The sequence below is a fragment of the Oncorhynchus tshawytscha genome, linkage group LG28, assembly GCF_018296145.1.
Source record: "Oncorhynchus tshawytscha isolate Ot180627B linkage group LG28, Otsh_v2.0, whole genome shotgun sequence".
NCBI lineage: Eukaryota > Metazoa > Chordata > Actinopteri > Salmoniformes > Salmonidae > Oncorhynchus > Oncorhynchus tshawytscha.
Window position 1 is genome coordinate 32,978,667 of NC_056456.1, and position 27,114 is coordinate 33,005,780.

General features: G+C 43.2%; 1 protein-coding gene across 1 annotated transcript in view; it reads left to right on the forward strand.

Moving 5' to 3' along the window:
• Nucleotides 1–27,114, forward strand: part of kif1ab (kinesin family member 1Ab) — a 44,787-nt gene that overhangs the window by 10,354 nt on the left and 7,319 nt on the right. Inside the window, 38 exon segments of the mRNA XM_042307863.1 lie at nt 7,270–7,338; nt 8,553–8,731; nt 8,934–9,045; nt 9,380–9,457; nt 9,682–9,747; nt 9,855–9,872; nt 10,045–10,123; nt 10,295–10,373; nt 10,628–10,770; nt 12,017–12,147; nt 12,428–12,507; nt 12,785–12,858; nt 13,022–13,103; nt 13,396–13,502; nt 15,942–16,025; nt 16,300–16,395; nt 16,398–16,479; nt 16,580–16,652; nt 16,752–16,848; nt 16,990–17,138; nt 18,334–18,512; nt 18,659–18,796; nt 19,077–19,195; nt 19,328–19,413; nt 19,548–19,606; nt 19,608–19,681; nt 20,150–20,330; nt 21,994–22,084; nt 22,250–22,368; nt 22,465–22,520; nt 22,627–22,735; nt 22,852–22,918; nt 23,001–23,085; nt 23,414–23,519; nt 24,008–24,031; nt 25,341–25,455; nt 25,598–25,731; nt 25,864–25,925. Of these exon segments, the coding sequence (XP_042163797.1) occupies nt 7,270–7,338; nt 8,553–8,731; nt 8,934–9,045; nt 9,380–9,457; nt 9,682–9,747; nt 9,855–9,872; nt 10,045–10,123; nt 10,295–10,373; nt 10,628–10,770; nt 12,017–12,147; nt 12,428–12,507; nt 12,785–12,858; nt 13,022–13,103; nt 13,396–13,502; nt 15,942–16,025; nt 16,300–16,395; nt 16,398–16,479; nt 16,580–16,652; nt 16,752–16,848; nt 16,990–17,138; nt 18,334–18,512; nt 18,659–18,796; nt 19,077–19,195; nt 19,328–19,413; nt 19,548–19,606; nt 19,608–19,681; nt 20,150–20,330; nt 21,994–22,084; nt 22,250–22,368; nt 22,465–22,520; nt 22,627–22,735; nt 22,852–22,918; nt 23,001–23,085; nt 23,414–23,519; nt 24,008–24,031; nt 25,341–25,455; nt 25,598–25,731; nt 25,864–25,925 (3,682 nt within the window).

Genomic DNA, 27,114 nt, shown 5'->3' on the forward strand with positions numbered 1-27,114 from the left:
TTATGTCGCTCTTAACTGACCTGAATGTCTCTGCTCATCCTACATATATTGTATGCAGTAATCATTATGAACCAGAGTTAAACTGTTAGCACTGAGGTGGTGTGCCCTAGTAGGACGTCCACTGTGTGCAGCACACCCTGCACTAACATAAATAATATGAGCATGTTTACTTCTGCTAAGCTTCCCAGTAAAGCAATGAAAACTATCAAGTATCACAGAAAAGTTTAAAATAAATTGCCCATGTGAACATATGTAGCTTAAGAAACAAGGTTCATGAAATACATTTTTTACTAGTAACAGATGACATTCATATTCTGACAATCTCTGAAACTCACTTAGATAATACCTTTGATGATACAGTAGTAGCAACACATGGTTATAACATCTACAGAAAAGACAGAAATGCCAATGGTGGAGGTGTAGCGCTTTATAGTCATGATCTACAGGTTCATCTGTCTCACCTGAATCCCATTCTTGTGGGAAGCTGCTATAGACCACCAAGCGCTAATAGTCCATATCTGGATAACATGTGAAATGATTGATAATGTATGTGATATCGATAGAAGGTATAATTTCTGGGTGATTTTAAATATTGACTGGCTTTCATTAGGCTGCCCACTCAAGAGAAAACTTCACACTGTAACTAGTAACTGCAACCTCGTTCAGGTTATCAATCAACCTACCAGGGTAGGAATGAAATCATCAACATGTATTGATCACATCTTTACTAATGCTGCAGAAATTTGCTTTAAAGCAGTATCCATATCCATCGGATGTAGTGATCACAATATAGTAATGGCGCCAGAGGGGATGGCTGCCGTTTTACAGGCTCCTAACCAACTGTGCTATTCTGTTTGCTTTTTCACATTGTTTGTAACTTATTTTGAACATAAAGTTGACGCTATGGTCTCTTATGACTGAAAAGAGCTTCTGGACATCAGAACAGCGATTATCCACCTTGAACTGGGCAAATGAGTCCGACGTAAATTATATACTGCTCTCCGGAGACCCGGCCCAAATCCCTGTCATTTGCGGGAAGAAAAGGCGGAGATACAGAGGGAGAAGGTTGGGATGCCTTGTTAGGATTCGTAGGCGAGTGAGAAAATCACCACTACCATTGGTTCTATTGGCCAATGTGCAATCACTGGAAAACAAACTGGATGAACGGCCGAGACTATCCTACCAATGGGACATTAAAAAATGTAATATCTTATGTTTCACCGAGTCGTGGCTGAACGACGACATGGATAATATAGAGTTGTCCTGGTTTTCTGTGCATCGGCAGGACAGAGCAGCTACGTGTGGTAAGACGAGGGGCAGGGGTGTGTGTCTATTTGTCAATAACAGCTGATGCACAATGTTTAATATTAAAGAAGTCTCAAGGTATTGCTCACCTGAGGTAGAGTACCTCATGATGAGCTGTAGATCACACTACCAAGAGAGTTCTCATCTATATTGTTCATAGCCGTCTATTTACCACCACAAACCGATGCTGGCACTAAGACCGCACATAACGAGCTGTTTTAAGGCCATAAGCAAAAGAAAATGCCCATCCAGAAGTGGCGCTCCTAGTGGCCGGGGACTTTAATGCAGGCAAACTAAAATCAATTTTACATAATTTCTACCAGCATGTCACATGTGCAACCAGAGGAAAAAACTCTAGACCACCTTTACTCCACACACAGAGATGCATACAAAGCTCTCCCTCGCCCTCCATTTGTCAAATCTGACTATAATTCTATCCTCCTGAAGCAAAAACTAAAGCAGGAAGTAGCAGTGATTCTCTCAATACGGAAGTGGTCAGATGACGTGGTTGCTACGCTACAGAACTGTTTTGCAAACACAGACTGGAATATGTTCCGTGATTCATCCAATGGCATTGAGGAGTATACCCCCCTCAGTCACTGGCTTCATCATTAAGTGCATTGACGACGTCGTCCCCACAGTGACTGTACATACATATCCCAACCAGAAGCCATGGATTACAGGCAACATCCGCACTGAGATAAAGTCTAGAGCTGCGGCTTTCAAGGAGTGGGACACTAATCCGGACGTTTATAAGAAATCCCGCTATGGCCTTAGACGAACCATCAAAGAGGCAAAGTGTCAATACAGGATTAAGATTGAATCCTACTACTCCGGCACTGACGTTCGTCAGATGTGGCAGGGCTTGCAAACTATTACGGACTACAAAGGGAAGCACAGTCGCTTCAAAACTGAAGCATGCATGAGAGCACCAGCTGTTCCGAAAGACTGTGTGATCACGCTCTCCGTAGCCGATGTGAGCAAGACCTTTAAACAGGTCAACATTCACAAGGCCGCGGGGCCAGGTGGATTACCAGGGCGTGTACTCAGAGCATGAGCAGACCAACTGGCAAGTGTCTTCACTGACATTTTCAACCTCTCCTGACCGAGTATGTAATTCCCAAGTTTCAAGCAGACTATCATAGTTCCAGTGGCAAGAAAGTGAAGGTAACTTGCCTAAATGACTACCTCCTCGTAGCACTCACATTGGTAGCCATGAAGTGCTTTGAAAGGCTGGTCATGGCTCACATCAACACCATCAATGCAGAAACCCTAGACCCTCTCCAATTCACATACAACCCCAACTCCACACTGCCCTTTCCCACCTGGACAAAAATAAAAGCTATGTGAGAATGATGTTCATTGACTACAGCTCAGCATTCAACACCATAGTGCCCTCAAAGTTCATCGCTAAGCTAAGGACTCTGGAACTAAACACCTCCCTCTGCAACTGGATCCTAGACTTCCTCATGGGCCACTCCCAGGTGGTAAGGGTAGGCAACAACACATCTGCCATGCTGATCCTCAACACAAGGGCACCTCAGGGGTGTGTGCTTACTGCCCTCCTGTACTCCCTGTTCACCCACGACTTCGTGGCCAAGCACAACTCCAACAGCATCATTATGTTTGCTGACGACACAACAGTGGTATTTTTTTATTTATCCGCTATTTTACCAGGTAAGTTGACTGAGAACATGTTCTCATTTGCAGCAACGACCTGGGGAATAGTTACAGGGGAGAGGAGGGGAATGAATGAGCCAATTGTAAACTGGGGATTATTAGGTGACCGTGATGGTTTGAGGGCCAGCTTGGGAATTTAGCCAAGAAGGCTTGATCACCAACAGAGACAGCCTATAGGGAGGAAGTCAGAGACCTGGCAGTGTGTTTCCAGGACAACCTCTCCCTCAATGTGAGCAAGACAAAGGAGATGATCGTGGACTACAGGAAAAGGAGAGCCGAACAGGCCCCATTAACATCGACAGGGCTGTAGTGGAGCGTGTCGAGAGTTTCAAATTATTTGGTGTCCACATCACCAACAAACTATCATGGTCCAAACACACCAAGACAGTTGTGAAGAGGGCACGACAACACCTTTTCCCCTCAGGAGACTGAAAAGATTTGGCATAGGTCCTCAGATCCTCAAAAGTTATGCTGCTGCACCATCGAGAGCATCCTTACCGGTTGCATCACCGCCTGGTATGGCAGCTGCTCGGCATCCGACCGTAAGGCGCTACAGAGGGAAGTGCGTACGACCCAGTACATCACTGGGACCAAGCTTCCTGCTGCTACTCAGTGTTTATTATCTATGCATAGTCACTTTACCCCAACCTACACTTTACCCCAAACTACATCGACTAACCTGTACCCCCGCACATTGACTCGGTACCGGTACCCCTGTATATAGCCTCATTATTGTTATGTAATTTAATTGTGTTACTTTTTATTTGTTACTTTAGTTTATTTACTAAATATTTTCTTAACTATATTTCTGTCACGTTCTGACCTTAGTTCTTTTGTTATGTCTTTGATTAGTATGGTCAGTTGGGTGGGTTGTCTATGTTCCTTTTTCTATGATCTGGGATTTTTGTGTTTGGCCTGGTATGGTTCTCAATCAGAGGCAGCTGTTAATCGTTGTCCCTGATAGAGAACCATACCTAGGTAGCCTGGTTTCACCTTTGAGTTGTGGTTATTTTCCGTGTCAGTTCCACACGGGACTGTTTCGGTTTTTGTTTCTTCACGTCGTTATTTTGTATTTTGGTGTTCAGGCAAATAAACATAATGAACACATACCACGCTGTGTATTGGTCCGATCTCTCCTACTCCTCCTCAGACGAAGAGGAGGAAAGCCGTTACAATTTCTTGATCTGCATTGTTGGTTAAGGGCTTGTAAGTAAGCATTTCACTGTAAGGTCTACACCTATTGTATATCCCCAGCTTGAGACAAATACAATTTGGTTTTTAGTAACCATATCAAGGAAAACCAAAGTTCCAAAGGCTGGCCCTAATATAGTGTATAAGAGGTCATACAATACGTTTTGTAGTGATTCCTATGTTGTTGATTTAAAGAATATTTGTTGGTCTGTGGTGTGCAATGAGGAGCAACCATACGCTGCACTTGACACATTTATTAAATTGCTTATTTCAGTTACTAATAAGCATGCATCCATTAAAAACAATATTGTTGTCTATCAACAATGAAAAGCCACTGAGGTCTGATTTAATGGAAAATTACTGAGGATAATAGTGGACAATATTGCCACTCCTACTTGCCATATTTTCAATCTAAGCCAGAAAGTGTGTTCCATATGGTTGCTCCTACAAATCATTCACTAAACTCTAAACCTCAACTAAATCTTGTAATAAATCATGTGCAATTTGAGCAAGTTGAGGTGACTAAACTGCTTGGAGTAACCCTGGATTATAAACTGTCATGGTCAAAACATGTTGATACAACAATAGCTAAAATGGGAAGAAGTCTGTCCATAATTAAGCGCTGCTCTGCCTTTTTAACAACACAATCAACAAGGCAGGTCCTACAGGCCCTGGTTTTGTCACACCTGGACTAATGTTCAATCATGTGGTCAGGTGCCACAAAGAGGGACCTCGGGAAGTGACAATTGGCTCAGAACAGGGCAGCACGGCTTAAATGTACACGGAGAGCTGACATTAATCATTTGCATGTCAATCTCTCATGGCTCAAAGTGGAGGAGAGATTGACTTCATCACTACTTGTGTTGACATGCTGAATGCACCGAGGTGTCTGTTTAAACCACTAGCACACAGCTCAGACACCTGATCATACCCCACAATACATGCCAACAGAAGTCTCTTCACAGTCCCCAAGTCTAGAACAGACTATGGGAGGCGCACAGTACTACATAGAGCCATGACTACATGGAACTCTATTCCACAGTACTACATAGAGCCATGGCTACATGGAACTCTATTCCACAGTACTACATAGAGCCATGACTACATGGAACTCTATTCCACAGTACTACATAGAGACATGGCTACATGGAACTCTATTCCACAGTACTACATAGAGCCATGACTACATGTAACTCTATTCCACAGTACTACATAGAGCCATGACTACATGGAACTCTATTCCACAGTACTACATAGAGCCATGACTACATGGAACTCTATTTCACAGTACTACATAGAGACATGGCTACATGGAACTCTATTCCACAGTACTACATAGAGCCATGGCTACATGGAACTCTATTCCACAGTACTACATAGAGCCATGACTACATGTAACTCTATTCCACAGTACTACATAGAGCCATGACTACATGGAACTCTATTCCACAGTACTACATAGAGCCATGACTACATGGAACTCTATTCCACAGTGCTACATAGAGACATGGCTACATGGAACTCTATTCCACAGTACTACATAGAGACATGATACATGGAACTCTATTTCACAGACTACATGGAACTCTATTTCACAGTACTACATAGAGCCATGACTACATGGAACTCTATTCCACAGTACTACATAGAGCCATGACTACATGGAACTCTATTCCACAGTACTACATAGAGCCATGACTACATGGAACTCTATTCCACAGTACTACATAGAGCCATGACTACATGGAACTCTATTCCACAGTACTACATAGAGCCATGGCTACATGGAACTCTATTCCACAGTACTACATGGCTACATGAGCCATGACTACATGGAACTCTATTCCACAGTACTGGACATAGAGCCATGACTACATGGAACTCTATTCCACAGTACTACATAGAGACATGGCTACATGGAACTCTATTCCACAGTACTACATAGAGCCATGGCTACATGTAACTCTATTCCACAGTACTACATAGAGCCATGACTACATGGAACTCTATTCCACAGTACTACATAGAGCCATGACTACATGGAATTCTATTCCACAGTACTACATAGAGCCATGGCTACATGGAACTCTATTCCACAGTACTACATAGAGCCATGACTACATGGAACTCTATTCCACAGTACTACATAGAGCCATGACTACATGGAACTCTATTCCACAGTACTACATAGAGACATGGCTACATGGAACTCTATTCCACAGTACTACATAGAGACATGGCTACATGGAACTCTATTCCACAGTACTACATAGAGCCATGGCTACATGGAACTCTATTCCACAGTACTACATAGAGACATGGCTACATGGAACTCTATTCCACAGTACTACATAGAGACATGGCTACATGGAACTCTATTCCACAGTACTACATAGAGCCAACTCTATTCCACATGAGCCATGGCTCATGGAACTCTATTCCACAGTACTACATAGAGACATGGCTACATGGAACTCTATTCCACAGTACTACATAGAGCCATGGCTACATGGAACTCTATTCCACAGTACTACATAGAGACATGGCTACATGGAACTCATTCCACAGTACTACATAGGACATGGCTACATGGAACTCTATTCCACAGTACTACATAGAGCCATGGCTACATGGAACTCTATTCCACAGTACTACATAGAGCCATGGCTACATGGAACTCTATTCCACAGTACTACATAGAGACATGGCTACATGGAACTCTATTCCACATCAGATTAAAAACAGATAAAAATACACCTTATGGAACAGCGGAGGCTGTGAAGAGACACAAACACACAGGCACAGACACACACACACAGACACAGACACACATACACATGAGAAGACACTCACTCTACACATACACATGAATTTTGTAGATATGTGATAGTAGATTAGTGGCCTGAGGAAACACACTTAATGGGTTGTGAAAGTGTTATAACATATAATGTCATGTAATATTTAAAATGGTATATAACTGCCTTAATGTTCCTGGACCCCAGGAAGAGTGCAGCAGCTAATGGGGAGCCTTAATAAATACAAATAACAACAACAATAATAACAAATGACCCTCCATGCTTTCTTCTCTGCTAGCTGTGTGAGGACCTCTTCACCAAGATCAGTGACAGCAATACGGACAACAGCTTGTCCTACTCCGTAGAGGTGAGTGCTCCCGACCCTCTACTGTTTTTAGAGTAAGCTTGAATACAAGAGAGGCCTACTCCATAGTAGGTTAGGGATTTTAAAGTGTTAACGTTTTGGCGTTATAATAAGGTTTGTAGCAACATGGAAAATCGTTGTGGAAATCTGTTTCAGCTCAAGTCGACTACAAAATCCACAATGCATTGCCACAATGCATTGCTCCTTTCTATAATATATCTAGCAATGGCACCATGCAATGCATCCTGGACTAAAGAGGCAGACAAATTGGAAAAATGTGCTAGACCCTCCGTTAAATTGACAATTTCTCAGGGTAGGAATAAGATAGATGCAAAACATACAAAAAAAAAAAAAAAATGCAAACATAAGATCAATGGTTCATTCGAGAGACACCATCCTCCCGAGTTATGACATCGGCCAGGATTGAAATCTGATGTATGATAGAGGTTTTCGCCATCTTAAAGTCGTATTCCTATTAACTTCCAGAATAGTGAGAGTGACTTTATCACGGTGCTTCATCATACCGGCCTGCTTTCTGCCTGTTTGAACGCCAATAAATCAGATACACATGAAATGACCCTGGGAATTGTTAGAACATCACTCAGAGATGCACAAATACGATATAACACTCAAAATGAAGGAAACTTTACTTTAACTCCAGGGGGATATGAATAGCTCTGTTAAATCTATATAGAATCCACCATAACTAATTGTATCCTAACGTGGTTGACAGTCATGAAATGGCAAATCCACATTAGGGTGCTTAACCCCAAGACAAGTGATATGTAAAAACAATGGGGAAGACACAGTATTGTCATAATGCAAACATAAGATAAGAGTTCTGATAAGAGTCTTTTGTATCCCAAGTTCTCAATAGATGTTTGATTGGCACTTAGTTGGTTTGATTGGCACTTAGTTGGATTGATTGGCACTTAGTTGGTTTGATTGGCACTTAGTTGGTTTGATTGGCACTTAGTTGGTTTGATTGGCACTTAGTTGGTTTGATTGGCACCTTTGTTTGATTGGCACCTAGTTGGTTTGATTGGCACCTAGTTGGTTTGATTGGCACCTAGTTGGTTTGATTGGCACCTAGTTGGTTTGATTGGCACCTAGTTGGTTTGATTGGCACCTCGTTGGTTTGATTGGCACCTCGTTGGTTTGATTGGCACTTAGTTGGTTTGATTGGCACTTCTATAGAGTATTGACGACCTCCACAGGTGAGCTACATGGAGATCTACTGTGAGCGTGTGCGTGACCTGCTAAACCCGAAGAACAAAGGGAACCTGCGTGTGAGAGAGCACCCCCTGATGGGGCCCTACGTGGAGGACCTGTCGAAACTGGCCGTCACCTCCTACAACGACATCCAGGACCTGATGGAGTCTGGCAACAAGGCCAGGTAAATGAGACTTTCAGTGGATGGATGATGGATGGATGGATGATAGATGGGTGGGTTGGAAGGGTGGATGGTGGATGAAAGAGGGAGGGATGGATGGATGATGGATGGATGGATGATAGGTGGGTGGGTTGGAATGGTGGATGGTGGATGAAAGAGGGAGGGATGGATGGATGTCATAAGGTTACATTCTCTCTTCCTTCAGGACGGTGGCAGCCACCAACATGAACGAGACCAGCAGCCGCTCTCACGCTGTCTTCAACATCATCTTCACTCAGAAGAAACACGACATGGATTCAGAGAACACGTCTGAGAAGGTACGGTACAGGCTTACAACAACTTAATGACCAGGTTCAACCTCCTGTTCAAGCTTCTGCAATGGTTTGAGGCCAAAGAGTTAATAACTCTTGACCAATATGTATGGTTTACACTTTTATAGTTGAGATCTATTGCCATGTTATCTGGACATCCACAGTGTTATCATGTTATGATAATACTACTCAATGCTCATTACAGATAAGCCCTCACAGAGCGTTTATTGGGTCTGCCGCTGTGTATTTGGAATCTGGACATTTTCCCTTTACAATACAGAGTACGGAAGCAGATTCATGCCAAAATAAATGATGACACCAGAGTGGTTTCTTGTTGCAGGTGAGCAAGATCAGCCTGGTGGATCTGGCTGGGAGTGAGAGAGCTGACTCTACAGGAGCCAAAGGAACCAGGCTGAAGGTGAGAGGGTCTTTTTTGGGTCTACTTTATGGGCTGAATTTGATCCCCCAGTGATGTCGATGTATGAATTCCTCAAAGTTTTGAGTTAACATTTCTAGTTGACGAGTCTATGCATTTTTACAAAGCATCTAGGCTCTGTGTCTTGAGATTGTGGAGATTGTAGTTTTTGCGTCCCAAGCAATGCTTCCCGATTGATTAACTTCGCCCCATCTGTTCCTTTTCAGGAAGGAGCAAATATCAACAAATCTCTAACCACACTGGGAAAAGTCATCTCTGCTTTAGCTGAAGTGGTTAGAGTCCTTACTCTTCTGTACACAACTCGTTGTCTGTATGGTAATTTAAGCAACTTGGTAAGACTGTCTATTAATTCAATACTGTCAACTTCTTATCTTTCTAGGACTCCGCACCAAATAAGGTACACCATTTCAATTACTTATTCAATTTCTGTCATGAGAAAATATTTTGGGAAATGGTATTAAGAGATGGATGATTAACAAACGTTTCTTATATGTATTCCTACATTTGTCAACATGTAAATGCACTTCTATTGAAGCAGTATTCTAATTGGGAAGATTATCTGTTAACAGAACAAGAAGAAGAAGAAGGTGGAGAGCCATATCCCATACAGAGACTCAGTGCTGACCTGGCTACTGAGAGAGAACCTGGGTACGTGCTTTCCACCTAGTAGCCCAGGTCCTGCCGACTACAATAATTGTGGCGTCCTCATCACTGTTTACTCTTTTGTTTAATTCCTCTGCAGATACCCTTTAAATAATCCTTCCTCCTCTCGCCCTCATCCACAATTCATCTGTTTTCCCCTTTCTTTCTGTCCATTAGGAGGTAACTCTCGTACCGCCATGGTGGCAGCCCTCAGCCCTGCTGATATCAACTATGACGAGACCCTGAGCACCCTCAGGTAAGAACCCAGCTCTGAGGTAACATTCTCTGGTTAAAAACATAGTAGTCATTGGATGACCCTATAGTACTTCACTGTCATCATTTGTGAAGTGTAATGACAATGCATTAGGAGACTAAACCAGAAAGTAAACCAGGAGCTTCAAGTAAGGATGCCTTGAAGGCTCCCATGTTTCCACTGTCAATGTAATTATGAACAAAGTAGAATTGTGATTTTGGGGTGAACGTCCCCTTTAATGGTTTTCATTCTCTCAGGTATGCAGACCGCGCTAAGCAGATCCGCTGTAACGCTGTTATCAACGAGGACCCCAACAACCGTCTGGTGCGTGAGTTGAAGGAGGAGGTGTGTCGCCTCAAGGACCTCCTCTTTGCTCAGGGTCTGGGAGATATCATAGACAGTGAGTACACACACACACACACACACACACACACACACACACACACACACACACACACACACACACACACACACACACACACACACAGGATGAGTGTCTCACACACACTCTTCTCTCTCCCTCTCCTCTCAGCGTATCGATGTCCTGGTCCTGTGATAGCTGGTTTGAAAAGTGTGTATATTCTAGCAACCTAACGCTTTTGCAGCGAACTTGACAATAAAGCTCAAACTCTTATGACACTGAAGTCCTTACACCCCAGAGCTATGACAGGACTCCGAACCAAAACTCATCTAAAACCTATAGAAAGGTTTTACATGAGACCAGCAGACCCTGTAGACAAGAAACTGCTCTCATAGTACTTTCCATGTTCTCATTTCCCTCGTTTATCTGCACTGATCTGCAAACATGGAATAGGTGAACGCAAGATGGTGGACTCCTCTTAGGGAACAGACTTGTCCACCTGTCCAGTCCTTTCAGATCAGTGTAGATCAAGAAGAGGAGACGAGGGGAGGAAGCCATTTTAGACTGTTGGGATGCATGCAGCCTTGGTTACACCGGTTCTCTTCTGGGTGTGTAGCTAGCTGATTGGATGCTCTGCTTCTGAAGAGGAGCTTTGATATGCCAGGTTCTTAATGTGGGCTCTGGTTGGGTCTCTAGAGCTCAGCTGCCTTCTAATTCACACTGCTTGCCCGGCATAATTGTCCCTTGCGGATGAATAACGTTTTTTGGAATTGCATTGAATTTAATTCAATAATGCTTTCACAGCCTTTCAGCCTGGAGATTATACTGCAAGTAAGAACTAAAAGACATTTCTTCTAGGCTGCCCTATATATTGGCTGGTCTTCATATAACATTGCTTGTTTAGCTTTGTATTTAATGTATTTTGCATATGAATGTCAGAGAAATGCATTGGCTCTAACTTATCGTATGCTTAACATATTCCGTCAGTTTAAGTTGCTCTTTTCTCGCTCTCTCTGCAGTGGCTTTGGTAAGCACCTGTCTGCTTCTACAATCCATCTTTTGAGCTCTCTTCTTCTTTTGTTGCTCTTCCCTTTCCTCCATATGTCCATCTCTCTGTTTTTCTCTCCACCCCGATGTCTCCTCTTCCTCACCTTCCTGCTGTCTGCTCCCTCTCTCTCCCTCTCTCCCCCACACACTCCCGCTCTTCTTCTGGCAGACTTGTGTGATTACAACAACTTTGTCAATAAACGCCAGGCTGTCAATCAAATGGGTGATCTATCCACAGTGACCAATGCCATGACTGGGATGAGCCCCTCCCCCTCACTCTCTGCTCTGTCCAGCCGCGCGGGCTCCATGGCAAACCTGCACGACCGCATCTTCAGCCCCGCATCCGAGGAGGCCATAGAGAGACTCAAGGTAGGTAGGTAGGTAGGGTGAAATGAGAGGTAGTGGGGGAGTGAGTAAGTGACTGTGTGAGCTAAAGGGATTGAAGGAGAAAGAGACAGGGTGGGAAGGGGAGAGAGAGGAGGAGAGGAAGGTGGTGGGGAGAGAGAGACGGCTGGGGACAGATGGAGATAGAGAGGAGAAGAGGAAAATTAGAGAGAGATGGCAAGGGTGAGGGAGGCTAACCACAATGCTTAGTAATACCATGTGTGTACCATACCAATGTAGACATTTGTCATTCTTTCCACCCTAGGAAACAGAGAAAATCATTGCAGAGCTCAATGAAACTTGGGAGGAGAAGCTGCGCCGTACTGAAGATATCCGGATGCAGAGGTGTGTTAGACGGATTGAGCCATTATCCTCATCTAAATCAAATCAAATGTATTTATAAAGCCCTTCGTACATCAGCTGATATCTCAAAGTGCTGTACAGAAACCCAGCCTAAAACCCCAAACAGCAAGCAATGCAGGTGTAGAAGCACGGTGGCTAGGAAAAACTCCCTAGAAAGGCCAAAACCTAGGAAGAAACCTAGAGTCCCTCTGTCTTAAATAACCGTTATAACTAACCCAAACCCTAATCCCCCCAAAACATGGCTCTCTGTTATCTGTAGGGAAGCCCTACTGGCTGAGATGGGTGTGGCCATGAGAGAAGATGGAGGCACCGTGGGCGTGTTCTCCCCAAGAAGGTCAGAACCTCAAAAATACAGTACACCCCTATCACAACTGTAATGATATCCATTACAGTACCCATAATGCTCTGTACATAATAATTCTTTCCCCCCATCATGCTACAACAACCCCTGTCAACAACATTTAGACACAAGTCCTAATGTTCATGTCTTTCTTCCAGACCCCTCACCTGGTGAACCTAAACGAGGACCCGTTGATGTCTGAGTGCTTACTCTACTACATTAAAGATGGGACCACCAAGTAAGAACCCCTTCTTTCTTTCACCTGCAGGAAATGTGCACTTTTCATTGAGAACTATTTTGGACTGAGGTGGCCAACAGTCCTGTAGTACAGTATATATGGATTTGGAGTAGGGGGGTCAGCTGTTTAAGTTTACTACCTGGAATATCAAAGGTGATGAGTGGTCCTGTGAAGTGGACGAGGATATTTTATCATCTTCCGAATGTGAAGACTGAAATAGCTTTCTTACAAGAAATACATCTGCGTACAGCAAATCACTCTAGACTCCATGTCCTCTGTATCTTTCCCTCAGGGTGGGTCGTGAGGACGCCAGAAGTCGCCAGGACATCGTGCTCAGCGGCCATTTTATCCAGGACGAGCACTGCACCTTCAGCAGCACCACAGGCCCCGGGGGAGAAGGTGAGATTGAATTGACCAACTGTGGACGATCCATGCTAGTTCTATTAGTTATATTTCTATGGGAGAAATAACTGGCAGATTATGCCTGAGTACACCAGAGGTTATAGAGACTCTGTAGAGACTGGGACTAGTGAGACTGGTGTTATAGACTATAGAGTAAAATGACTGGGCTATAGACTATAGATTAGGAAAACTGTGTCATAGACTATAGATTAGGATGACTGGGTTATAGACTATATATTAAGATGACTGGCTAATAGACTATTAATTAGGATGACTGATGTTATAGACTATAGATTAGGATGACTGGGTTATAGACTATAGATTAGGATGACTGGTGTTATAGACTATAGATTAGGATGACTGGTGTTATAGACTATAGATTAGGATGACTGGTGTAATAGACTATAGATTAGGAAAACCGGGTTATAGACTATAGATTAGGATGACTGGTGTTATAGACTATAGATTAGGATGACTGGGTTATAGACTATAGATTAAAAAAACTGGGTTATAGACTATAGATTAGGAAAACTGGGTTATAGACTATAGATTAGGATGTCTGGGTCATAGACTATATATTAAGATGACTGGCTAATAGACTATTAATTAGGATGACTGATGTTATAGACTATAGATTAGGATGACTGGTGTTATAGACTATAGATTAGAATGACTGGTGTTATAGACTATAGATTAGGAAAACTGGGTTATAGACTATAGATTAGGATGACTGGGTTATAGACTATAGATTAGGAAAACTGGGTTATAGACTATAGATTAGGAAAACTGGGTTATAGACTATAGATTAGGATGACTGGGTTATAGACTATAGATTAGGAAAACTGGGTTATAGACTATATATTAAGATGACTGGCTATAGATTAGACTGGGTTATTAATTAGGATGACTGGTGTTATAGACTATAGATTAGGATGACTGGTGTTATAGACTATAGATTAGGATGACTGGTGTTATAGACTATAGATTAGGATGACTGGTGTTATAGACTATAGATTAGGATGACTGGTGTTATAGACTATAGATTAGGAAAACTGGGTTATAGACTATAGATTAGGATGACTGGGTTATAGACTATAGATTAGGATGACTGGGTTATAGACTATAGATTAGGAAAACTGGGTTATAGACTATATATTAAGATGACTGGGTTATAGACTATAGATTAGGATGACTGGGTTATAGACTATAGATTAGGAAAACTGGGTTATAGACTATAGATTAGGATGACTGTTGTTATAGACTATAGGAAGACTGGTGTTATAGATTAGGATGACTGGCTAATAGACTAGACGTTACGTCCGTCGTTAGATTAATGAGAACAAAGCGCAGCGTGGAAAGTGTTCATGATTTTTAATACTGAACTCCGACAAAACAACAAAATACAAAACTGAACGTAAAGTTCTGCAGGGCTAGACAGCAACTATGCAAGAACAAGATCCCACAACTAAAGGGGGAAAAAAGGCTGCTTAAGTATGATCCCCAATCAGAGACAACGATAGACAGCTGCCTCTGATTGGGAACCATACCCGACCAGCAAAGAAATAGAAAAACTAGAATGCCCACCCAAATCACACCCCGACCTAACCAAATAGAGAAATAAAAAGGCTCTCTAAGGTCAGGGTGTGACACTAGATTAGGATGACTGGGTTATAAACTATAGAGATGTGGACTAGTGAGGTTCTAGACTATAGAGACGTGGACTAGTGAGGTTCTAGACTATAGAGATGTGGACTAGTGAGGTTCTAGACTATAGAGACGTGGACTAGTGAGGTTCTAGACTATAGAGACGTGGACTAGTGAGGTTCTAGACTATAGAGACGTGGACTAGTGAGGTTCTAGACTATAGAGACGTGGACTAATGAGGTTCTAGACTTTAGTTATAGTAGTGTAATCACAGCAGACAGTAGAATGGGTAGAGTCTAGTGAGTGTGTGGGTAGAGTCTAGTGAGTGTGTGGGTAGAGTCTAGTGAGTGTGTGGGTAGAGTCTAGTGAGTGTGTGGGTAGAGTCTAGTGAGTGTGTGGGTAGAGTCTAGTGAGTGTGTGGGTAGAGTCTAGTGAGTGTGTGGGTAGAGTCTAGTGAGTGTGTGGGTAGAGTCTAGTAGTGAGTGTGTGGGTAGAGTCTAGTGAGTGTGTGGGTAGAGTCTAGTGAGTGTGTGGGTAGAGTCTAGTGAGTGTTTGGGTAGAGTCCAGTGAGTGTGTGGGTAGAGTCCAGTGAGTGTGTGGGTAGAGTCCAGTGAGTGTGTGGGTAGAGTCCAGTGAGTGTGTGGGTAGTGTCCAGTGAGTGTGTGGGTAGTGTCCAGTGAGTGTGTGGGTAGTGTCCAGTGAGTGTGCAGAGAACCAGTGCAAGAGAGTCAGTAGAATGGTCAAATGTTCACCATCCCCGGTGGTTCTTGTCTGTTGATGATGATGACACAGGGAACGTCTTCCTGGAGCCCTGCGAGGGGGCGGAGATCTATGTCAACGGGAAACTGGTGACCATGCCTACTCTGCTTCGCTCAGGTAAGTCTTGAACCCCTCAGCGTCTTCCACTGAGCGTGGGAAACATATATACCACACACGTAAAACATACTGAACAACTCTGTAAGGATTTTATTTAAAAATGTTTTATTTGTTTTGGCATGAATCAGCTTCCATGTACAACATCTACAAATAAACTAAGAATCATCACAGGTGAACACTCCAGGGTTAGAAAAACATCAATAGGTAAAAATGTATGAAACAACTGATGCATGATGCGGTTGACCTCAGATTGACCTTTGACTCCTGACCCCAGGGAACCGCATTATCATGGGGAAGAGCCATGTGTTCCGCTTCAATGACCCGGAGCAGGCGCGGCAGGAGCGGGAGAGGACGCCCTTCGCTGAGACCCCGTGGAGCCCGTGGACTGGGCCTTCGCCCAGAGAGAGCTGCTGGAGAAACAGGGCATCGACATGAAGCAGGAGATGGAGTCAAGGTACAATAATTGATGGGCTACCTTTGGCAAAGCACCAACTGTAATGAACTATCATCCTTTTATAAAGCTTAAAACTGATTTGTGATCGTTTTGTCTGCAGGCTTCAAGAGTTAGAAGATCAGTACCGCAGAGAAAGAGAGGAGGCCAGTAACCTTCTGGAACAACAGAGACTGGTAAGACAGGCCACTAAGAGATTTTTTGAAATACGTATGAGATATATGCGCTATATTCTGTCATGTGATTTGATGTGTTTGTACCATGGTCTCTCCTAGGACTATGAGAGTAAACTGGAGGCCCTGCAGAAACAGGTGGACAGAAACTCCCGTTGCCTGGAGCCCCCAGAGGAAGAGGAGGAGCCTGAGGAGGAAGGTGAGACAGTGATTGACAGTTATCCACCTAGACCACCCTTTTTCAAAATTTTACAATCGTTTTGAAATAAAATGCCCGTTGCTGAGGCCAGACAATGGAATCTTTTTTAGAATGATGGAATGTTTGAAGTTTTTCCCATAGTTCCATGGACCAAGTGTGAGACGGAGCTTGCACTGTGGGCATTCCGTAAGTGGCGTTTCTACCAGTTTACCTCCCTCAGGGACCTGCTGTGGGGAAACGCCATCTTCCTCAAGGAAGCCAACGCCATCAGTGTGGAGCTCAAGAAGAAGGTAGGTACACTGTCATTATATTTTGGGGCGGCAGGTAGCCTAGTTGTTAGAGCGTTGGACTAGTAACCGAAAGGTTGCAAGATCAAATCCCTGAGCTCAAATCCCAGAGCCCCTGAACAAGGCAGTTAACCCACTGTTCCTAGGCCATCATTGAAAATAACAATTTGTTCTTAACTGACTTGCCTAGTTAAATAAAGGTAAAATAAAATATACAGTGAGCTCCAAAATGATTGGGACAGTGACACATTTGTTTTGGCTCTGTATTCCAGCACTTTGGAATGATACAACAACCATGTGGTTGAACGGCAGACAGTCAGCTTTAATTTGAGGGTATTTTGTATTCATATCAGGTGAACCGTTTAGAAATTACAGAGCTTTTTGTACATAGTCCTCCCATTTTAGGGGACCAAAAGTATTGGAACAAATTCACATATATTTGTATTAAAGTTGTCAAAAGTTGAGTATTTGGTCCCATATTCCTAGCACGCAATGACTACAGAAAGCTTGTGACTCTACACACTTGTTAGATGCATTCGCAGTTTTTTTTTGGTTGTGTTTCAGATGATTTTGTGCCCAATAGAAATGAATGGTAAATAATTATATTCTTATTTACTAGAAACGTGACTCCATAATGACACAATACATTATTTACCATTAATTTCTATTGGGCACAAAGTATCATTTCCAATCCAAAGTGCTGGAGTACAGAGCCAAAACAACAACAAATGCGTCATTGTCCCAATACCTTTTGGAGCTCACTGTACGTTATATCTATAAAGTAGAACAAAGATTCAATGGTGAAACTGTCAGCTATCTGTAAAATGAAACTGTGTTGTTAATCAGTTCAGTCAATCTACTAAATGAGTGTGCACAGAATCAGACGTGTACTGTTCTTAGTATGAACAACAAAACAAATGTGTGCACTCACTGCTGCAAACCGCTCTCGATAAGAGCATCTGCTAAATGACTCAAATGTAAAAATGTTAACTGTCTTAGGAAACTGTAAATCCATTCAACGTGTCAGCAAAGACTGGTAATTGCAACAAAAAAAAACTTGCGTAGTCATTGAACCTTTTCAATTGTCAATCGGTTCGATGAGTCGGTGAAATGAGATTTGACATCAACATTCTAAAACAAAACTATTTTGTTGCTAATGTGCTAAAAATGTTAAAATGATCCACTCTCTCCTTTGCAGGTCCAGTTCCAGTTTGTGCTGCTGACCGACACTCTGTACTCCCCACTGCCCCCGGACCTGCTGCCCCCCAGCGTGACCAAGGAGAGGGAGAGACAGCCCTTCCCCCGCACCATCGTAGCAGTGGACATCCAGGACCAGAAGAACGGGGCCACACACTACTGGACCCTGGAGAAACTCCGGTATGTGTGGGGGGATGGTGGGAGTTTATTTTGCACATAGCTCTGGTATGTAGGACTATATGGGTTCACGTTGCCCAGCATCTACTGTGTCTGTTGGTTTGAGGTAATCTGTGCTGACTGTGTGTTGACTGTTCTGCCCCCTGTAGGCAGAGGCTGGACCTGATGAGGGAGATGTACGACCGTGCGGCGGAGGTGCCCAGCAGCACTGTGGAGGACTGTGACCAGGCCCTGACCGGGGGGGACCCCTTCTATGACCGCTTCCCATGGTTCCGTCTGGTGGGCAGGTCAGTCATGGACCCAGGCCCTGTTCTTTTCAAATGTAGCCGTCTTTCCCTTACTTCCTTCAGGTAATCACTAAGCAGCCAGTGTTTTCATTATGAGAGCAAAAGGATGGAAACAGATCCAATAAGATACAGAGGGGAGGATACACGTGAAAAATATTTGAACAGGGCCCGGGCTAGTAGACTTGCCCCACTAGAGACCACCTCAAGATTCTATGACGCTCTGAAATGATTTCCCTGTGTCTGTTCCTGCTCCCCTCTCCTTCTCTGTCCCCGTCCGCAGGGCCTTTGTGTACCTGAGTAACCTGCTGTACCCCGTGCCCCTGGTGCACCGTGTGGCCATCGTCAGTGAGAAGGGAGAGGTGAAGGGCTTCCTCAGGGTGGCAGTGCAGGCCATCTCAGGTACAGAGAGTTGACTCTTGTGAAACTGAGAAAGACAGAGTGATACAACAGCTATTACAGTTTGTTTATGGATGCTTCTAGTATTTGTTGAGTGTTTGGAGTCGTAACCAACCAGCTGTCTTCTCTCCCCAGCTGATGAAGAAGCCCCTGACTACGGCTCTGGTGTCAGACAGTCAGGAACTGCCAAGATCTCCTTTGAGGACCAACAGTTTGAGAAGGTAGAATCAGTAAGAGATGATATAAAAACTGGAGTACTTGCCAAGCCACTGTCTGCATGCTGTATCTAAAACAATGCAGTATCATTATCTAAAAGGGTTATAATATATATCATATCAAGTGTTTGTCTGGTCAGTTCCAGACAGAGTCGTGTTCTGGCAGCATGTCTCACTCTAACACCTCCCAAGAGGAGCTTCTTTGTTGAGGGGGAGGGACAGACCTCTGACATAGGAGCTGACCCTGACGAGGTCAACAACAACACCTGTGCTGGTGAGGGCATCGTAGTCATCATATTCATCATCATCACACCTGATTTTTCTTTAATATAATGTGTTATGGATGTTCTGTTGGTATTGCAAGTGTGGTCTCAACGTTAGGCCCCTCCCTTTCTACTATAAAGAGATATTCATTGGTGTACAATGGCAGCGCCCACACTACAAAACATTGAGGATGACAAACAAAGTCAACGACTTAATCCCATTGTGTTCCTCAGACATTATCCGCACAAATATGTTTAGAGAAGACATTTATGTAAGCCTATCTAGGGTGTAATGCATTGTAACACATTCTAGGGTGTAATGCATTATCTAGGGTGTAATGCATCGGATAATTGTTTATTCAATGTGTCGATGTGTTTCGTATCGCCTCCTATCCAAATAAACCATAATATGTCAATTAAATGTTAACTGAAAGGTCAACATGTCCTCACTATGACCCCAGACTTGTCCCCCGTCACAGCCACTCCGGAGGCCCCTCAGAGCCCGTTGAAGGGGGTTCTGGGTCTGGAACTACCCCTGGAGCTGAACCAGGAGAAGGCCCTGTCCCACCTCCGCATCGGATCCACTTTCACCTTCAGGGTCACCGTGCTGCAAGCCTCCAGCATCTCTGCCGAATATGCCGATATCTTCTGCCAGTTCAAGTTAGTGCCTCCCATCCAACTTTTGATGTATTTTAGACTTTATTTGACCAGGAAGTGTCTTGAGGTTTAGGTTCAATGTTTTTGAGAGAGACTTGACAAGATGTCAGTGAGGAAAAGCATTTTGAATGATGATGATGATGATGTTGCATATGGGGGCATTTGTTTCTAAAATCTCTTCTTAGGAACAACTACAAGTGTCTATGGTTCAGGTACTTTAACTTAGGCAGTCCTCGCATTCTAACTGTCTCATAGCTATGCTATGACAATGCCGTGCCATTCAGGGCCTGTTACTTCTCTCTATCCAGAAACAACCCATCCTCTCTTGATTTAAACAAACTTAAATCTTATGGTTAGTGTTATTCCTAAGGGTTGGTGTTATTCCTAAGGGTTAATGTTATTCCTAAGGGTTAATGTTATTCCTAAGGGTTAATGTTATTCCTAAGGGTTGGTGTTATTCCTAAGGGTTGTTATTCCTAAGGGTTGGTGTTATTCCTGGGTTGTTATTCCTAAGGGTTGGTGTTATTCCTAAGGGTTGGTGTTATTCCTAAGGGTTGGTGTTATTCCTGGGTGTTTATTCCTAAGGGTTGGTGTTATTCCTAAGGGTTGGTGTTATTCCTATGGCAGATTCGTCCGACAGTGAAAGACAAGTTTCCATCAAATGTGCTCATAATCAATGCAGGATATTGAGAGTAGTAAATATTATACACTGAGTGTAAAAATATCAAGAACACTTTCCCTTTAGTCCTCAGAACAGCCTACATTTGTCACGGCATGGACTCTCCAAGGTGTCAAAAGCGTTGCACAGGGATGCTGGCCCAAGTTGACTCTCCAAGGTGTCAAAAGCATTGCACAGGGATGCTGGCCCAAGTTGACTCTCCAAGGTGTCAAAAGCGTTGCACAGGGATGCTGGCCCAAGTTGACTCTCCAAGGTGTCAAAAGCGTTGCACAGGGATGCTGGCCCAAGTTGACTCTCCAAGGTGTCAAAAGCGTTGCACAGGGATGCTGGTGTCAAAGCATTGCAAGGGATGCTGACTCCAAGGTGTCAAAAGCATTGCACAGGGATGCTGGCCCATGTTGACTCTCCAAGGTGTCAAAAGCGTTGCACAGGGATGCTGGCCCAAGTTGACTCTCCAAGGTGTCAAAAGCGTTGCACAGGGATGCTGGCCCATGTTGACTCTCCAAGGTGTCAAAAGCATTGCACAGGGATGCTGGCCCATGTTGACTCCAATGGCTGGATGTCCTTTGGGTGGTGGACCATTCTTGATATGAAAAACTGTTGAGTGTGAAAAACTCAGCAGTGTTGCAGTTCTTGACACAAACTGGTGGGCCTGGCACCTACAACCATACCCCATTCAAAGGCACTTAAATATTTAGTCTTGTCCGTTCACCCACTGAATGTCTCATTTGCCTCAAGGCTTAAAAATCCTTCTTTAACCGGTCTCCTCCCCTTCATCTGCACTGATTGAAGTGGATTTAACAAGTGACATCAATCAGGGCTCATAGCTTTCACCTGGTCAGTCTGTGACATGGAAAGATGTTTTGTCCACTCAGTGTATTTAGTAATGTTACAGTGCAGTAGTTTAATGTATATTGTTTTGTATACACTCAATGTACATGATTAATGAATATTTAATACTGATTGAATGTGTTTTTCTACTTCCAGCTTCATCCACCGACATGACGAGGCTTTCTCCACTGAGCCACTGAAGAACACAGGCAGGGGACCTCCTCTGGGATTCTACCATGTACAAAATGTAAGCACTGACCAGAAACAATATGTTCTTTTTCATTACAACTAATAGGTCTCATTTCTATGATATTACCATTATTTAGTACATTTATTTTGTATTTCCTTGTATCATCCATTGTTACAGGCCTTATTGAGTGATGGCTAACCTCACTTTTGATTTGTCTATTAGATCACGGTAGAGGTCACCAAGTCGTTTGTGGAGTACATCAAGACCCAGCCCATCGTCTTCGAGGTGTTTGGTCACTACCAGAAACAGCCGTTCCCACCTCTCTGCAAAGACCTCATCAGGTGATAAAACTCTACTTGTTCTCTTCTTCTTCAATTGATCCCGTTTCACTGTCTTGCTAAAATAGTCCATTTTAAAAGTTCGCACTTTTTTTACAGTCCCCTTCGACCTTCTAGGAGGCAATTCCCGAGGGTCATGCCCTTGTCTAAACCAGGTGAGGGTTCAAACATGGCATTGTGTCCTTCTCTTTATCTTAGCAAAGTGTTTTGTCACAGTGCCAGAACGTTAACCAGGCCAGATTCATTCCTTCTCTTTCACAGTGCCGGCCACCAAGCTAAACACCTTGACCCGCTCCATGGCAGGCCCATGTCACTCCAAATATGACCTCATGGCCTTCTTTGAGATCTGTGAGCTGGAGGCCAATGGAGAGTGAGCAACCTTAACATCTATTTCCTTACTTCCCCGTTCGTATCAAGGAATCAAATGGACACAACAATCATAATCTACTCATATAGTTTGTACATTTGTTCTGTGTTTGTCCTCAGCTATATCCCTTCAGTGGTGGACCACAGAGGTGGCATGCCTTGCCATGGAACCTTCCTCCTTCATCAGGTAAAGAATTGCAACATTTTGAATCTATTTCTCAGTTATTCAAAGCCCAGTGTTGACTTCCTGTGTGGTGACCTGTCCACAGGGCATCCAGAGGAGGATCACAGTTACCATAGCACACGAGACAGGAAATGACGTAGAGTGGAAGGAGGTCAAGGAGCTGGTGGTGGGTGAGTACGGCTGGAAGAATGCTTTATTAGGAGACAACAGAGCGTAATGACAATAAAGATCCACTAGCTCCATCTTTACAGTACATCAATCGATCAATCAAATGTATTTGTAGAGGCCTTTTACATCAACAGATGTCACAAAGTGCTATATAGAAACCCAACCTAAAACCCCAAACATCAAAGAATGCAGATGTAGAAGCACTGTGGCTAGGAAAAACTCCCTAGGAACCTAGGAACCAGGCTCTGAGGGGTAGCCAGTCCTCTTCTGGCTGTGTCGGGTGGATCATAAACATCCATCTCTTGACTTTTGACCTTTGACCTCTCTCAGGGCGTATCCGGAATACTCCGGAGGCTGACGAGACCATCATTGACCCAAACATCCTCTCCCTCAACATCTTGTCTGCAGGCTACGTCTGGCCCTCGTATGACGACAAGTACGTATGCTTTCCCCTTTCTCAGCTTTTTACTGTACATACTGGATATACTGGACATACTGGACATACTGTGCATACTGGACATACTGGATATACTGGACATACTGGGCATGCTGTGCATACTGTACATACTGGACATACTGGGCATACTGGGCATACTGTGCATACTGTACATACTGGACATAATGGACAGACTGTGCATACTATACATACTGTGCATACTGTACATACTGTGCATACTGGACATACTGTGCATACTGGACATACTGTAGTTATGAATCAATGGCTTTAGCTTGTTTCTCTCTTTCACAACAACACCGAATATGATTTTCCATAATGTTCTGCTGCAGTATGTCTATGTTTCTCTTTTTATTTGTTGTTGTATATTAACACTGTATATTTTGGTCACTTTGCTGCTGTGAAATCCTCAGCTGCTTGTTTAACCCGCTCGCCCTCTTCTCTTTTCTTTGTGCTTCGCTGTATTGCAGTGTTTCCCTGGGAGTTGACCATAGGTATAACACACAACCTTTCTCCTTCTCTCTTCTCTTTATATAACCTTTCTGCTTCTCTCCTCTCTTTATATAACCTTTCTCCTTCTCTCCTCTCTTTATAGAACCTTTCTGCTTCTCTCCTCTCTTTATACAATCCTTCTGCTTCTCTCCTCTCTTTATACAACCTTTCTGCTTCTCTCCTCTCTTTATACAACCTTTCTGCTTCTCTCCTCTCTTTATACAACCTTTCTGCTTCTCTCCTCTTTTATACAACCTTTCTGCTTCTCTCCTCTCTTTATACAACCTTTCTGCTTCTCCTCTTATTATACAACCTTTCTGCTTCTCTCCTCTCTTCTCTCCTCTCTTTATATAACCTTTCTGCTTCTCTCCTCTCTTTATACAACCTTTCTGCTTCTCTCCTCTCTTTATATAACCTTTCTGCTTCTCTCCTCTCTTCTCTCCTCTCTTTATACAACCTTTCTGCTTCTCTCCTCTCTTTATACAACCTTTCTGCTTCTCTCCTCTCTTTATATAACCTTTCTGCTTCTCTCCTCTCTTTATACAACCTTTCTGCTTCTCTCCTCTCTTTATAGAACCTTTCTGCTTCTCTCCTCTCTTTATACAATCCTTCTGCTTCTCTCCTCTCTTTATACAACCTTTCTGCTTCTCTCCTCTCTTTATACAACCTTTCTGCTTCTCTCCTCTCTTTATACAACCTTTCTGCTTCTCCTCTCTCTTCTCTCCTCTCTTCTCTCCTCTCTTTATACAACCTTTCTGCTTCTCTCCTCTCTTTATACAACCTTTCTGCTTCTCTCCTCCTCTGCTTTTCACTTCTTTGTTTCTTTGCTTTTTGTTGTTTTATTTCAATTTTTTTTCTGCACTTGTTTTTAACCCGACATGTTCATTTGACATGACGCTTAGCAGTGAATTCAAAGCTGTTGTTTCTGTCCATGTATAGAGTTTGTTTCAGTACCCCTTGTCTTTGAGGGGCTTGCACAACTGAATACCCTTTCCTCTTGATACTGCCTGATCTATGCCGATGAAGGAAAGTCATACTACGTGTTTCCAGTCACTCATCATTGACAAATTGAAAACAACGTCTATACACCAGTGGAGGCTGCTGAGGGGAGGACGGCTCATAATAATGGCTGGAATGGAGCGAATGGAATGGCATCAAAAGCACGGAAGCCATTTGTTTGATGTTGTTGATACCTTTCCACTAATTCCGCTCTGGCCATTACCACGTGCCTGTCCTCCCCAATTAAGGTACCACCAGCCTCCTGTGCTAGACACAAAAAACACTCACTTTTTCCCTTGTGTTTACCTACAGGACGTTTTACCGGTTTGAGGCAGCATGGGACAGCTCCATGCACAACTCCCTCCTTCTGAACCGCGTCACTCCCTATGGAGAGAAGATCTACATCACCCTCTCAGCCTACCTAGAGGTAAACATTTCCTTCGCTGCAACCCAGAAACATCACCTATGTTGGCTCTCTATATTGATGGGGGGGGAAGTGGTGAGTTAGCCTGTACACTACAATGTAAAGTGATGTGAGTTTAATGCTGGTTCTGGTCTATTCCTTTCAGATGGAGAACTGCACCCAGCCGACGGTGATCACCAAAGACTTCTGTATGGTGTTCTACTCCCGTGACGCCAAGCTCCCTGCCTCTCGCTCCATTAGAAACCTTTTCAGCACCGGCTGCCTAAGGCCCTCAGAGAGGTAGCTAGGCCCGTAGAAATAGAATTAGACCATATTATTCTAGGTTATATATCTCTATGTGGGTAGGCCCCACCTCAAGCCCTCTCTGTGGAATCTGACAGTACTAACTCTGTTCTCTCTTCTCTTCCTCAGTAACCGTGTCACTGGAGTGTATGAAGTCAGTCTCTGCCATGTCGCTGATGCCGGAAGTCCAGGTAGAGTAAAGGAATGGCAGAATGCTTGATTATAAACACAATTATGAACTGGGTGGTTTGAGCACTGAATGCTGATTGGCTGACAGCCGTGGTATATCAGACCGTAATACCACGGGTATGACAAAACATGTATTTTTTACTGCTCTAATTACCTTGGTAACCAGTTTATAATAGCAATAAGGCACCTCTGAGATGTGTGGTATTATGACCAATATACCATGGCTAAGGGTTGTATCCATGCACTCAGCGTTGCGTCGTTCCCAGGAACAGCCGTTAGCCGTGGTATATTGGCCATATACCACACCCCTAGTGCCTTATTGCTTAATTCTACACAAGAATCTGGGCTGCATTTCATCCAACTTGTGTGTGCAACTGTCAATTTAACAGTTCACTCTGTCTGGAGATAAATCTGGATTGAGCTGCAACCCACATCCCCAGTGTGTTCTGGCAGTATATAGACAGTATATAGACAGTATATCTGTATATAGGCAGTATTTTAGACAGTATATAGACAGTATATCTGTATATAGGCAGTATATAGGCAGTATATATAGGCAGTATATGAGCAGTATATAGGCAGTATATATAGGCAGTATACAGGAAGTATTTAGACAGTATACATAGGCAGTATACAGACAGTATATAGGCAGTATACAGACAGTATATAGGCAGTATATATAGGCAGTATATATAGGCAGTATACAGACAGTATATAGACAGTATATAGACAGTATATCTGTATATAGGCAGTATTTTAGACAGTATATAGACAGTATATCTGTATATAGGCAGTATATAGGCAGTATATATAGGCAGTATATGAGCAGTATATAGGCAGTATATATAGGCAGTATACAGGAAGTATTTAGACAGTATACATAGGCAGTATACAGACAGTATATAGGCAGTATATAGGCAGTATATATAGGCAGTATATATAGGCAGTATACAGACAGTATATAGACAGTATATATAGGCAGTATATATATGCAGTATATATACAGTATATAGGCAGTATATATAGGCAGTATATATAGGCAGTATATATACAGTATATAGACAGTATATATAGGCAGTATACAGACAGTATATAGACAGTATATATAGGCAGTATATATAGGCAGTATATATACAGTATATAGTTCTGTTTTTATATTTGACATGGCTGTCTTTTTACCATTTAAAAAAA